The sequence below is a fragment of the Tachyglossus aculeatus genome, chromosome 2 (genome assembly GCF_015852505.1).
Source record: "Tachyglossus aculeatus isolate mTacAcu1 chromosome 2, mTacAcu1.pri, whole genome shotgun sequence".
Taxonomy (NCBI): Eukaryota; Metazoa; Chordata; class Mammalia; order Monotremata; family Tachyglossidae; genus Tachyglossus; species Tachyglossus aculeatus.
Window position 1 is genome coordinate 48,278,379 of NC_052067.1, and position 14,603 is coordinate 48,292,981.

The window sequence follows — 14,603 nt, forward strand, 5'->3', positions numbered from 1 at the left end:
AGGTCAAGGGAGCAGGCCGATCTCGGCAGGGAATGTGATCCCTCCACTTCCAATGTAGGTTAGACCCCGCCTGGTTTCAGGATAATGGAACCGGTGTGATTACTCGGGGGTGGTGGGAGGTTTCCTGCCACATCTTCTCCTGGGTACAGTATTCACCATCTCTTCTCAGCCCCAAAGCAGCCCTAATTATGCACCTCTGAGGGTGAGACTACTTTAACCCTGCTGAGAAGAGCACTCGCCCTGGAATGGGTGAAATGGTTAAATGTAAATTGTAGTAGGAGGTAAAGGGGAGAAGGGGTTTCATGGGACAAGTGTTGCCTGAGCTCCTAAGAGTGCGAAGAGGAAGAGCAACTTCACACAGGCATTGAGCTTGACCCCAGGACCAGGAAAGGAAGATTTTCAAGTCCAAGGAGCATTTCACCACACCGAATCATAACGTCTAGGGAATGCTATCGAAATGGGATTCCACAGGAAGCGAGAAACAGAGCCCTCTGTCCTCCGATCTGCTCTTCACCACCTAGGTTATCCTTAATTATATCAATCGATGATGTTTATTGAACGCCTGCTGTGATCAGAGCATAGTACAGTGCTCTGCACACAGTAAGCGCTCAATAAATACGACTGAATGAGTGAATCAGAGCCGGAGCGCTTGGGGGAGAGTCCAGTGGAATTCAAGACTGCTCACTCTAGCAGAAGACACCCAAAAAAAATTCCAGAGTGGAGGCAGCAAGAAAGTCTGAAGATAAAGTGCCGTGAAGCTGGTGTGAGTTTAGGAGTCGCTGAAGGGAATTGATCAGTCCGGCGTATCGATTGACTGCTTACTGCGTGCAGGGCACTGTGCTGCGTGCTTGGGAGAGTAAACGTACCAGACACAGTGAGCTTCCAGTCTAGAGGCGGGGGAAATAAATTGAGATAAATGAATTACAGATAGGCACGTAAGTGTTATGAGGCTGAGGCGGGGGTGAATAAAAAGGTGCAAATCCAAGTACAAAGGTGACACGGAACGGAGTGGGAGAGGAAGAAGTGAGGGCCCAGTTGGGGAAGGCATCTTGGAGGATATGTGCTTTTAATACTAAGCAGAGCGATCATCTGTCAGATATGAAGAGAGAAGGCGTTACAGGCCAGAGGCAGGATGTGGGCAAGAAGTCGGAGACAAGACGGAGGTACGTTGAGTAGGTCAGCATTAGAGGAGTGAAGTGTGTGGGTTGTTTTGTGATAGGAAAGCAGCGAGGTAAGGTCAGAGGGAGCAAGCCGAATGAGTGCTTTAAAGCCGACGGTAAGGAGTTTCTGTCTGATGCAGAGGTGGATGGACAACGACTGGAGGTTCTTGAGGAGTGGGGAAGTGTTGAAATGGCAAGTTGAGGAAGGTGGAAATAATAATAATAATTGTGGTATTTGTTAAGTGCTTATAATAATAATAACAACTATGGTATTTGTTAAGTGCTTACTAAGCCCTGGGGTAAATCCAAGGGAATCAGGTCCCACACGGGGTTCACAGTCTGGGGAGGAGGGAGAACAGCTATATACTAATAATAATGGCATTTATTAAGCACTTACTGTGTGCAAAGCACTGTTCTAAGCACTGGGGTGGTTAATTAATTAACTAATGATAGATTTGTTAAGCGCTTACTATGTGCAAAGCACTGTTCTAAGCACCGGAGGGAGAATACAAAGTGATCAGGTTGTCCCACGGGGGGCTCATAGTCTTAATCCCCATTCTACAGATGAGGGAACTGAGGCACAGAGAAGTGAAGCGATTTGCCCAGAGCCACACAGCTGACAAGCGTCGGAGCCGGGATTGGAACCCATGACCCCTGACTCCAAAGCCCGGGCTCTTTCTACTGAGCCACGCTGCTGCTCTGTTGAATCCTTATTCTGCAGATGAGGGAATTGAGACCCAGAGAAGTAAAGTGACTTGCCCAAGGTCACACAGCAGATACGTAGCGGAGGGATTAGATCCCAGAGCGTCTTACTCCCCGGCCCGAGCTCCGTGTACTAGTCGCACCATTTGTCCGTTGGGAAAGGCCTCCTAGGGGAGATGTGAGTCCAGAAGGGCATAATGATAATAACGGTGGTATTTGTTAAGCGCTTACTATGTGCAAAGCACTGTTCTAAGCGCTGGGGGGGATACAAGGTGAGCAGGTTGTCCCACTTGGGGCTCACAGTCTTAATCCCCATTTGCTAGATGAGGGAACTGAGGCACAGAGAAATGAAGTGGCATGCCCAAGGTCACACAGCTGACAGGTGGCGGAGCTGGGATTCGAACCCGTGACGTAGGAGATAAGGAGAACTCTCATCCGTCAGGTGGAAAGTGGAAAGGCATTTCAGGCCGCAGGGAAGGTGTGAGTGAGATGAGAATGAGGCACGGTGAATACTGTGTGTTCTGCACAACAGTAAGCGCTCAATAAATACAATTGAATGAGTAAATAGGTGTTGGGTAGGGACCGTCTCTATATGTTGCCAACTTGTACTTCCCAAGCGCTTAGTACAGTGCTCTGCACACAGTAAGCGCTCAATAAATACGATTGAATGAATGAATAGGTAACTTGAGGGGAGCCAAGAGTTGTGCTGGGGTGTAGCAGGGGAAGAGACTGAGAAGTAGGAGGGAAGAGAGCTGAAGACGTGCCATAAAACCGATGGTGAGGTGTTTTTCCTGGCTGTGGAGAGAAATGGGCAGCCCTAGGTGGATTTTGAGGAGTGGGGAGATGTGTGCCAAGCAGTATTTTGGGAAAACGATCCAGGCAGCGGAGTGAGACGCGGACCGCCGAGGAGAGAAGCCGGGGACCCAAAACGAATTGAAAGGAGTGGATGCAGGAGACGCTGGGGAGGAGAAACCGACCGGATTTACTGTGCGGATGGGAAAGAAGAGTCAAGGGTAAAGCCAAGATCCCGGCTTTGAGAGATGGGGAGGATCGTGATGCTATCAACCATTTCATTCATTCATTCATTCAATCGTATTTATTGAGTGCTTACTGTGTGCAGAGCACTAGACTGAGCGCTTGGGAAGTCCAAGTTGGCAACTTATAGAGACGGTCCCGACCCGACAGCGGGCCCGCGGTCTAGAAGGGGAACCACTGAGGGAAACCTAGGAGGTGGAGGGGAGAATTCGGTGAGGAGGATGAGCTTTGGACATGTCGAGCTTGAGGTGGCAGTGGGGCGTCCTGGAGGAAAGAGGAAACAGGAGGTGCAGAGGAAAAGGCCTTTCGGAAACAGAAGCCTTTTGCGAACCATGCCTTGGTGTGGCGATCAAGTAAGGGGGCTTGGGCAACCAGAGATTGGTTGCCAAAAGCTGAAGGAACATAAGACAGTTTCATTCATTTAATCATATTTATTGAGTGCTTACTGTGTGCAGAGCACTGTACTAAGCGCTTAGAAAGTTCAGTTCAGCAACAGAGAGAGACAGTCAGGCTCACGGTGTAGAAAGGGCGAGACAGACATCAAAACAAGCCGGCAGGCATCAAGTCAGCCCCATTTATCGAGCAACTTCTGAGTGTAGAGCTCTGTACCTCAGAACGCACCATCGAAATGAAAGATACAGTCCTGTCCCGGAGGAATCTACATCCTAAAGGACACGGAGGGGATTCAGTGGACGGGGCCGCACTTTGATACGCTCTTAAATTCACCTTGGTTTATTGAGCATAGAGCGAACCTACCAACTCGGAAAAACACGGACACTATTTCGTTCATTCAATCGTATTTATTGAGCGCTTCCTGTGTGCGGAGCACTGTACTAAGCGCTTGGGAAGTACAAGTTGGCAACATGTAGAGATGGTCCCTACCCAGCGGCGGGCTCACAGTCTAGAAGAGTCTTTCCACCTGTCGAGGAAGGCACGCTAGTATGAGTCGGGCCAAATGGCGCAGACCCTGTACCCGATGTAGTAACTGCCAAACTCTACAACCGTGGGGAAGGTTACACTGCTTAAACCCTTTCACACATTCATTCAATCGTATTTATTGAGCGCTTCCTGTGTACTAAGCGCTTGGGAAGTACAAGTCGGCAACATACAGAGACGGTCCCTACCCAACAACGGGCTCCATTCACTAGGCTACGCTGCTTCTCATGAAGAAAAGGGAGCGTTCGGCATGTGGCCGCTCTTCTGGGGCAAAAATTCTTAACAGTAATAATAATAATAATAACTGTGGTATTTATTAAGCACTTACTATGTAATGATAATAATAATAATTGTGGTATTTGTTAAGCGCTTACTATGTGCCAAGCACTCTTCTAATCAGTTAGGGAGATACAAGGTAATCAAGTTGGACACAGTCCGTGTCTCACACGGGGCTCACAGTCTTAATCCCCATTTTACAGATGAGATAACAGGCACGGAGTAATTAAGTGACTTGCCCAAGGTCACACAGGAGACATGTGATTAGAACCCGTGTCCTCCGACTCCGGGCTCTTTCCACTGGGTCATGCATCTTCTGGACCGGTCATGGAAGAATAGAATCGACTCCACTTTTCCTGAGTCGTAATGGCGTGTCAGGCTATTTATTTATTTATTTATTTTTTTATTTTTATTTTTATGGTACCTTTAAAGTGCTTACTGTGTGTCAAACACCGTTCTAAGCGCTGAGGGAGGTAGAAGGTAAGTCGGATACCGTCCCTGTCCCGCACGGGGCTAACGGGCTGAGGAGGAGGGAGAACAGGTACTTAATTCCCATTTTATAGTTGAGAAACTGCGGCACAGAGAAGCGAAATCACTTCCCCAAGGTCACCCAGCAAGTAAATGGCAGAGCTGGGATTAGAACCCAAGTCCCCGGATACCCAGGCCCCTGCTCTTCCCATTTGGCCAATGCTGCTTCTCTAGTGGCTACATCATAAGAAGTGGACTTCATTCATTCAATCGTATTTATTGAGCGCTTACTGTGTGCAGAACACTGTACTAAGCGCTTGGGAAGTACAAGTCTACGTAGCATGTCAGATCAATCACTTAACGGTATTTATTGAGCACTTACTGTGAGCGGAGCCGTATATGTTCTCTGCCCACAACAAGTTTAGAGAAGGTGATGGACGTCAATATGAGTAAATAAGTCCTAGGAGCAACACGAAGAACCCTGCTCCGCCAACTGTCAGCTGTGTGACTTTGGACAAGTCACTTCACTTCTCTGTGCCTCAGTTACCTCATCTGTAAAATGGGGATTAAAAGTGTGAGCCCCACATGGGACAACCTGATCACCTTGTAACCTCCCCAGTGCTTAGAATGGTGCTTTGCACTTAGTAAGCGCTTAACAAATATCATCATCAACCCTATTACTAGAGAAGCAGCATGGCTCGGTGGAAAGAGCCCGGGCTTGGGAGTCAGAGGTCATGGGTTCAAATGCCGGCTCCGCCGCTTGTCAGCTGGGTGACTTTGGGCAAGTCACTTCACTTCTCTGTGCCCCAGTTCCCTCATCTGTAAAATGGGGATGAAGACTGTGAGCCCCACGTGGGACAACCTGATCATCTTGTAACCTCCCCAGTGCTTAGAAAAGTGCTTTGCACATAGTAAATGCTTAATAAATTCTATTATTATCATTATTATTATTATTAATCCTGGCTCTGCCACTTGTCAGCTGTGTGACTTTGGGCAAATCACTTAACTTCTCTGTGCCTCAGTTACCTCATCTGTAAAATGGGGATTAGGATTATGAGCCCCACATGGGACAACCTGATCACCTTGTATCCTTCCCAGCGCTTAGAACAGTGCTTTGCACTTAGTAAATGCTTAATAAATGCCATTATTATCATTTATTAATTCAGGCTCCGCCACTTGTCAGCTGTGTGACTTTGGGCAAGTCACTTAACTTCTCTGTGCCTCAGTTACCTCATCTGGAAAATGGGGATTAAGATTGTGAGCCCCACATGGGACAACCATTATTATTATTAGTAGTAGTATTAATAATAATAATGATCCCGGCTACGCCACTTGTCAGCTGTGTGACTTTGGGCAAGTCACCTAACTTCTCTGTGCCTCAGTTATCTCACCTGTAAAATGGGGATTAGGATTGTGAGCCCCACATGGGACAACCTGATCACCTTGTGTCCTCCCCAGCGCTTAGAACAGTGCCTTGCACATAGTAAGCGCTTAACAAATACCAAAATTGTTATTATTACTATCTTGTGGATCTGGTAATATGAACTGCTTCTGGCCTCATTCCCCGCTGCCAAGAATGAGTTGTAGTAATAATGATAGTGGTATTTAAATGCATTCATTCAATCGTATTTATTGAGCGCTTACTGTGTGCAGAGCACTTTACTAAGCGCTTGGGAAGTACAAGTTGGCAACATATAGAGACGGTCCCTACCCAACAGTGGGCTCACAGTCTAGAAGGGGGAGACAGAGAACAAAACCAGACATATTAACAAAATAAAATAAATAGAATAGATATGTACAAGTAAAATAAATAAATAGAGTAATATGTACAAACATATCTATATATACAGGTAAGAGCCCAGGCTTTGGAGTCAGAGGTCATGGGTTCAAATCCCGGCTCCGCCGCTTGTGAACTGTGTGACTTTGGGCAAGTCACTTCGCTTCTCTGGGCCTCAGTGACCTCATCTGGAAAATGGGGATGAAGACTGGGAGCCCCCCATGGGACAACCTGATCACCTTGTAACCTCCCCAGTGCTTAGAACAGTGTTTTGCACATAGTAAGCGCTTAGTAAATACCATTATTATTATAAGGGGACAGCAGTCAGTCCAGCACCATTACTGGGAAGCCCACAAGGGACATATCCTCCTATGGTGGGACAGTAGATCCCTTGCCATCTCCCCCGTGAGATGTATATCCGTTTTCATGATGGATAGTATTTATTGAGCGCTTACTATGTCCAGATCAGTGGCATTGCTATCAAATATAAAGGCCACTATATTTTTGGTTCTTTGTATTTTTAATTTCCCTTGGTTGGTTTTTTCGGTTTTGATGTTTTTGGGTTGGGTTTTTTCCTCTTTTTTAAAAATAATAATAATAATGATGGCATTTGTTAAGCGCTTACTATGTGCAAAGTTCAGGTTGTGTCCCACGTGGGGCTCACAGTCTTCACCCCCATCTTACAGATGAGGTAACTGAGGCTCCGAGAAGTTAAATGACTTGCCCAAGGTCACACAGCAGACGTGTGGCGGAGCCGGGAGTCGAACCCATGACTTCCGACTCCAAAGCCCATGCTCTTTCCACTGAGCCACGCTGCTTCTCTAAGGCAGGAATGGCCTCCCAATCATAATTAAACTCAGTTACCTCGTCTGTAAAATGGGGATTAAGACTGTAAGCCCCACGTGGGATAACCTGATCACCTTGTATCCTCCCCAGCGCGCAGAACAGTGCTTTGCACATAGTAAGCGCTTAACAAATGCCATCATCATCATCATCATCAACTAAAGGCAGCTTGAGGGTTTTTTTTTCAATTTTTTATGGTATTTGTTAGCGCTTACTATGTGTCCATCGTTGAGTTGCTTACCGTGTGCAGAAAACTGTACTGTTTGGGAAAGTCATAATAATAATAGTGATGGCATTTATTAGGCGCTTACTATGTGCCAAGCACTGTTCCAAGCGCTGGGGGGAGATACAAGGTAATCAGGTTGTCCCACGTGGGGCTCACAGTCTTCATCCCCATTTTCCAGATGAGGGAGCTGAGGCCCAGAGAAGTGAAGCGACTTGCCCAAAGTCACACAGCAGCGGTGTCAGGATTAGAACCCATGACCTCTGACTCCCAAGCCTGGCCAGAATACAGTTCAGCAGAGCTGGTGGGCACATCCCCTGCCCGCAGTGAGCTAAGCATTGTAATAAGGGAAAAGCTAACAGGTTGGGCCCGGTTCATCTCGCACATCGAGCTCACCGTCTTAATCTCCACCGTACAGATGAAGTAACAGAGAAGCAAAGTGACTTTCCCAAGGTCACACAGCAGACAAGTGACAGAGCCAGGATTAAGCCCCAGGGCCTTCCGATTCCCAGGCCCGTGCCCTAGCCACTGGACCACGGTGCTTCTAATTCCATTCCAACTTGGAATGGAATTAGAATGGAATTCCATTTCCTTCCTGATGTATGAAGGGAGGGAATGCCCAGCTACTGAGATCTCACAGGAGCGTCCAGTTCCAGGACCCCAGGCTGGGCCGTATTGCAGTGCCACTGGTCACAGAGGGGCCAGGGAAAAGAGGGCGGGTGACTCCGAGATAGCCATTTCGATAACGGCAGGAGGTGTGTCACCATGGCCTGCGTCATTGAGAAATAAGGTGACCGTCGCGGAAGATGGACACACCAAGAAGGAGAAACAAAAAACAATTTCTAGGCATTGGGCGCCAAAAATGGCAGAGGGCCATCATTGTGGGAAAGGAGAAGGCAGGAACGGTCACTAGGGCATCCGTTGGTTTCAGTGCCTCATCCCACCAGTAAAATATCCCTGGCCACCATGCAGATCCATACATGTTCTCCCTCCTACTTAGACCGTGAGCCCCAACTGGGTCAGGGACTGGGCGCGACCTGATGATTTCAGCGTCAGCACTTAACAGATGCCGTTATCATCGTCATCATCGTTAATATTTGCTAAATAGACGGATGTCGAAATGGCGCTCAGTAGTATTTATTTCTGTTCAGGGAGTCAGTGGCTATGTAATTCCAAAAAGTGTCTTGGATTTCTATTACCACCGCAATACTAAGCAAGAGAGCTTTTAAACTGGCAAAAATATTTCACACCACCCTAATCAAATCCGTCACTGATAAGCCAACCAATTTTTGACACCACTTTTTATTAAATAAAGACTCTGTATCCAGGGAAATTGGATTAATCTTCTGACACATGCAGGAAAATGTTAACTTCATGAAACTGTATTTGAGCTTGTTAGGCACACTGTCCTCGCCCTCCCTTGTTTCGAATTAGCAGGTCAGTTTTAATACACTGAATTTTCTGGGGGGTGTTCAAAAAGAATTGTAAGAACTGAAGACTTCTGATGGAGATATAATTGCATCTCTAAAATAAAATGCATTTTCTGTCAGTCTAGTGAGAGGGATATGCACAGCTTCAAAAGCCAAAAACAGTTTCCTTCCTGATCACAGGGCCTTTCACATTTTCCGTTTGCAGGCCTTTATATTCACTATGTCCTCTCTTACTTAGAAAAACTAATGTGAAAGAATCACTAGTTCTCAGGATTTAGGATTGTATGTAAGAATGCGGGGTGTGATGCTCAAATTACTCCTAAATGGAGAAGACAATTGAGGGATAATTGTTCTAGAGTTTCCAGTTCTGGAAAGAGCTTAATTATATTTTCAAGGTCAGTTAGTCCTTTGTCAAGCAGTCGCGGGTGGAGAGAAGTTTACCACTTGCAAGCATAAATCTGTTGTCAACTTTGTCAAATTCAAATGCTTTCCACTTTTTAAATGCCAAATTATAGTTGGATGTTTTCGTGGGTTTTTTTTTTAATGTCTTTTCATTTGGCTGGATTCCTCTTAGCTCAATATTGAAATTAGTTTGGGGTATGCTCAGGGAACTTGAAAGACAGGAACTGAAGGAAATACTGCAGGTGTGGCTTCCTGCAATTCCATTTCTGTTAGATTAAGACATCTCCCACTGGCAAACCCAAAATGAGCCTGCTCTGCAGTTTTATAACTCTAACCCTGATAAAAATGGGGCCAGAAGTCTGGGATTAATACATTGCGGCAGGGAAGGTGTTTGAACATTTCCTTGTTCAAGGAGCAGTTTTACTCCTTTATGGCAGAACTTTTGGAAATCAAAATACCCCAGAAGTTTTCTTCAGATATTTCGGGTGTGTAGAAACACTTGAAATGTCACTCTTAAAAGTAATCCGTCCACACTGTTATGGTAATGTAGAGCAGAAGACTTGTACACACCCATCCTGCTTTAACAGTGATCCACCTATTCATTAACTCTCTCTGAACTTTGGAAATCATTAACCAACTTTAACCACCTGTGATTTTACCATGGCCATTTAATTTGGGGAACGCCCTTTAGCTTTAGCTGTCTGTCTTGAATTTGCCTTTAATTGTTGCTTTTAGTATCTGTGATTTACTTGAAGCGTGCTAAGTCTCTGTATTTTTTGTTTTTTTAGATTTGACACAGTTGAAGGCATGTAAGTGGTTGTTTAAATTTTTCCAAAGACTTAAGCAGTTGATTTCCATAAATGAGGATTTTTAATGTTCAGGATTTCAAATTTAAATTCCTAAAATTCCTAGCACACACGTTTTCCCAGAGCAGTCTTGTTTCCAAAAAATTCTGCCTAGCATATTAAAGTAGTATCACATTTTGAATGAAAGATAGGAATGAACGGAAGTTTAAAATGTTCACTTCTACTGCCTCTGCAGCCTCTCTTCTGGTTAAGTGCTCCCTAGGGTTTTTACTTAGAGTGCTTCCTTCCTCACCAAAAAAAGTTTCAAAAACAAGATTAGTGTGAAAAGAAATAAATTCAGCAGCCTCTTTTGATGTGACTTTGCATCAGAAGAAACTCCATCTTCTAAATTTGCATTTTTCTTGACAATAGCCCTACCATCCAATTTTCAAAGGCTGCAGGAAGTGTTTAGTGGCCCTGGGATTAAAAAGAAAAATAAAGTAGCCAGTGTGAATAGTTTATAAATTTTTTTTAGGGAGTTTTGGGGGTGGGGGAATACCAATCAGTAGATTTTTTTGGAGCGCTTACTATGTGCGGAGCACTGTATTAAGCACTTGGGAGAGACCAGTACAACACAGTTGGTTCATACAATCCCTGTCCACCAGAAGCGTAGTGTACCTAAAAAATGTGAATATCGTTTGATTTCTTCCTTCAAGCTTGCATCCTAAGCATCTTGAAATGTTAGGTTGTCTCATAATTTGCTGCTGCTTCAATAATAGATTTTTGCAACAAGATGAAGCATATTGGTGAGAATTCTCCAATTAAAAACGAAACTCATAAACTGTTCATCTGATTTTCACATTCTGCTGCACGGCTCGCAACCCTGAGTGTCCAACAGGGTGTCATAGAGACCCTTTTCCCTCCCTCCCCTCCCAAAAAATTCCCACTTCTGTAAAATAGACTTCTGCCAGCTTAAAAACTAAACTCATACATTGTTCATCTGATTAACTTTACATTCTGCTGCACAGCCCGCACCCTGAGTCGAACAGGGTGTCAGAGAGAGGCTTTAATCTCCTTTATTTCCCTTTTCCCTCCCTCCCCTCCCCAAAAATTCCCACTTCCATAAAACAGACTTCTGCCAGCCCCACTTGTTTTCATTCACCAAAGTGGAGGGAGAAGGAAGGACAGACCACCAGTTAGCCTGTGTCAGGGGGGAGAGAATGGGGTAGAGGGGCTTTATATCTGGAGGGTGGAGGGGCGTAGAGTGTTCTTGGGGGCATAGGTAATAATAATAATTGGCATTTGTTAAGTGCTTACTATGTGCAAAGCACTGTTCTGAGCGCTGGGGAGGGGAAACAAGGTAATGAGGTTGTCCCATGTGGGGCTCACAGTCTTAATCCCCACTTTACAGATGAGGTAACTGAGGCTCAGAGAAGTGAAGTGACTTACCCAAGGTCACACAGCAGATACGTGGCAGAGCCGGGATTCGAACCTATGATCTCTGACTCCAAAGCCCGTGCTCTTTCCACCGAGCCACGCGGAGCCCGCTGAACCTACAGAAGTAGTTTAAACGTGGCCTTTTCTGCCCCCGAACTTGCTGCTAACCACAGAGGAGTGAAGCCCGCCAGTTTGGATCCCAGGGGCCAGTTTCCCTTCTGGGGCCCCTGAAATCAGACCCTGATCGTTTGTTTCTTATGGCCCCGATCCCTCGAGACTCCCCAGCTCGCCGAGTCCCCATGTGAGGTGGAAATACATTTTCTAGGGACACTACAGCGACAGGACGAAAATGAGCTGCCTGGGACAGTGACGAAAGTACGGTGTTGGTGTTTTTCACGTTTTGAAAATGAACATGCATCCTGATTGAAAGAGGAAGTGGATTTGCCTGCTGCTCATTGGTTCTGGTACTCTGTGGCCGCAGAGTGAATCTGTAGGGGAGAGAACCAATGTTGCTTCTCAGAAAAAAGACGTTGAGGTCCTTAGCGTAAGTTTGTTGGAGGCGCCCAGTAAAGAATTCAGGTGGAATTTTCATATCAAGCCCGGTCATCCTCTAAACTCCCAATGAACTCTGTATGTTGACTGGCAACTATATTCAATACTACGGATTTTGACCTGCATATAAGGAATACCAGCTTTTAGGTAGTGGTAAGGGTGTAGCGTTGAGGGGGGTGGGTGTCATCTTAAAGTCATGAATAAAAATGACTGGCCTTATAATCCTTTATAAAGAATATATTTTGTCTTGGTATTAATTTCATCCATAAATTAAGTGCAGATTCCTGTTCTGTTCAGAACTACAAGTTTGGAAGATGGGAATAAAATCTTTGTTATACTTAGAGATTACTCACCTGAAGGGTGAAGATTAGATAATCCAAGCCCTTTTTGTCTGTTCTGATGTCCCTTTCTAGTTTTCTTTGATTATTTCAGGCATCTTTACATTTGTGTGCACAAAGTCATCTGTAAAATATTATTGGAGGTCTTCTTATTTCTAACTAAAATCATTCTGTAAAGACTATGCTAAATACGAAACAGCATCTTAATATATAATGGAAATTTTTAAGTTAAAAATGCACTTGCAAGCAAGTTTCTGCCATCACTTAGCATTATTTATATTTTTTCAGAAAGGCAAATTCAAAATTAGTATTTCGGGCATCTTTACATTTGTGTGCACAAAGTCATCTGCCAAACATTATTGGAGGTCTTATTTCTAAATAAAATCAGCTGTAAAGAGTATGCTGAATAAGAAGCAGCATCTTAATATATAATGGAAATTTTCAAGTTAAAAACGCACTTGCAAGCAAGTTTCTGTCATTACTTAGCATTGTTCATATTTTTTCAGAAAGGCAACTTCAAAATTAGAAATAGCCGTTCATTTAAACAACGGGAATTGAGGCAACTTGCGTGTAACATCTCATTTGTATTCATCGTCATTCATTCATCGTATTTATTAAACCTTACTGGGTGCAAAGCACTATACTAAGCACTTGGGAGAGTACAATACAACAACAATCCAACACAACAACAAATGGACACATTCCCTGCCCACAACAAGCTCACAGTCTAGAGGGTGAGACAGACATTAATATACAAGTGGGACAACCTGATGGCCTTGTTCCTACCCCAGCGCTTAGAACAGTGCTTGGTACGTAGTAAGCCCTTAACAAATGTCGTTGTTATCATTATACATACATACATAAATATATAAATTTCATATATATATGTATGTGCTGTGGGAATGAGAGGGACGATGAATGAAGGGAGCAAGTCAAGGCAACAGCGAAGTGAGTGGGAGAAGAGGAGAGGAGTGCTTAGGGAAGACTTCTTGGAGGAGATGTGCCCTCAATAAGGCTTTGAAGTGGGGGAGAGCGTTCCAGGCTAGTGTATCCTTTTATTGACATACTGTAATATAGAAAAGAAATTTCCACGTTGGGCCTTAATTTCTGCCTTTGCTCTAATGCAGGAGTCCTCTCGCGCAGATGGAAGAAGAAAGGCGGGAGCATGTGGCAAAAATGAAAAAGATGGAGATGGAGATGGAGCAGGTGTTTGAAATGAAGGTCAAAGAGAAAGTTCAGAAGCTGAAGGACTCTGAAGCTGAGGTACTCATGAGGATGCTAATTTTCGATTATTCTCGGTATTTGGGTGGGGGGGGTATAGATAATGAAGATAATTTTATTTTCAACCTACCTTTTATGGAGCCCATAGTTCAGTTGATTTTTCTGTCTATTTTCCTCTTGTCTCTCCCCTTCTCCCACCTCCCCCTCCACTTTCTCCTCCCTCCCTCCTCCCCGCTAATCTTCTCTTTTTCTTCCCCCCCTTCCCATGTCCTTTCCTCTTCCCACACCCTCTCTCTCTTCACTTCTTTCCCCTTTCTTTCTGATGAACAGCTTGATAAGTAATGATGAGGGCAGAAATCATACTACTGGTGAGCATAGTTCCCAAACTCGTTCTCTACCTGGATAGCTGAGAGTTGACGGTATTGTTTCTCCTATCCAGTAGCTCCATTTCCTCACCCCTGCATTAACTTTTATAATAATAATAATAATGATGGCATTTCCTAAGCGCTTACTATGTGCAGAGCACTGTTATGTTAAATCCTTTCTCTTATCCAACAAATATCCTTGAAATGCTTACATGTAGTTCGGGATATCCAGATTCTGCAATACACAGGGGAAGGGTTGTGTGGATATATAGAGGTTGTACCTAAATGGATTTTGTTTCTTCCGCTAAGTCTTCTCAGATGCTGCTGAGATTTATCGGTGAGGATTAACATCCAAAGTTAACTGGACCCTAGGATTTTTTTTTTTTTACTACGGTACATGTTGGTCGAATTGCTCATTGGATTGATATTATAATGGTCCCTCTTGAGGCTGAATTTGTGATGTGGCTATTTTTCTTATAATAATAATGATGGCATTTGTTAAGCACTTACTATGTGCAGAGCACTGTTATGTTAAATCCTTTCTCTTATCCAACAAATATCCTTGAAATGCTTACATGTAGTTCGGGATATCCAGATTCTGCAGTACACAGGGGAAGGGTTGTGTGGATATATAGAGGTTGTACCTAAATGTG

At 44.5% G+C, this 14,603-nt stretch overlaps 1 protein-coding gene across 5 annotated transcripts in view; it reads left to right on the top strand.

The window, feature by feature from the left end:
- The window catches only part of SEPTIN7 (septin 7), a 146,460-nt gene that overhangs the window by 117,501 nt on the left and 14,356 nt on the right, over window positions 1-14,603 (top strand). For 4 of the 5 annotated variants that reach the window (XM_038766479.1, XM_038766513.1, XM_038766498.1 and 1 more), the window contains exons 12-13: window positions 10,041-10,061; window positions 13,492-13,627. In XM_038766479.1, the coding sequence (XP_038622407.1) occupies window positions 10,041-10,061; window positions 13,492-13,627 (157 nt within the window). The remainder of the gene's footprint in view (window positions 1-10,040; window positions 10,062-13,491; window positions 13,628-14,603) is intronic. The other variant, XM_038766489.1, reaches the window with a different exon arrangement.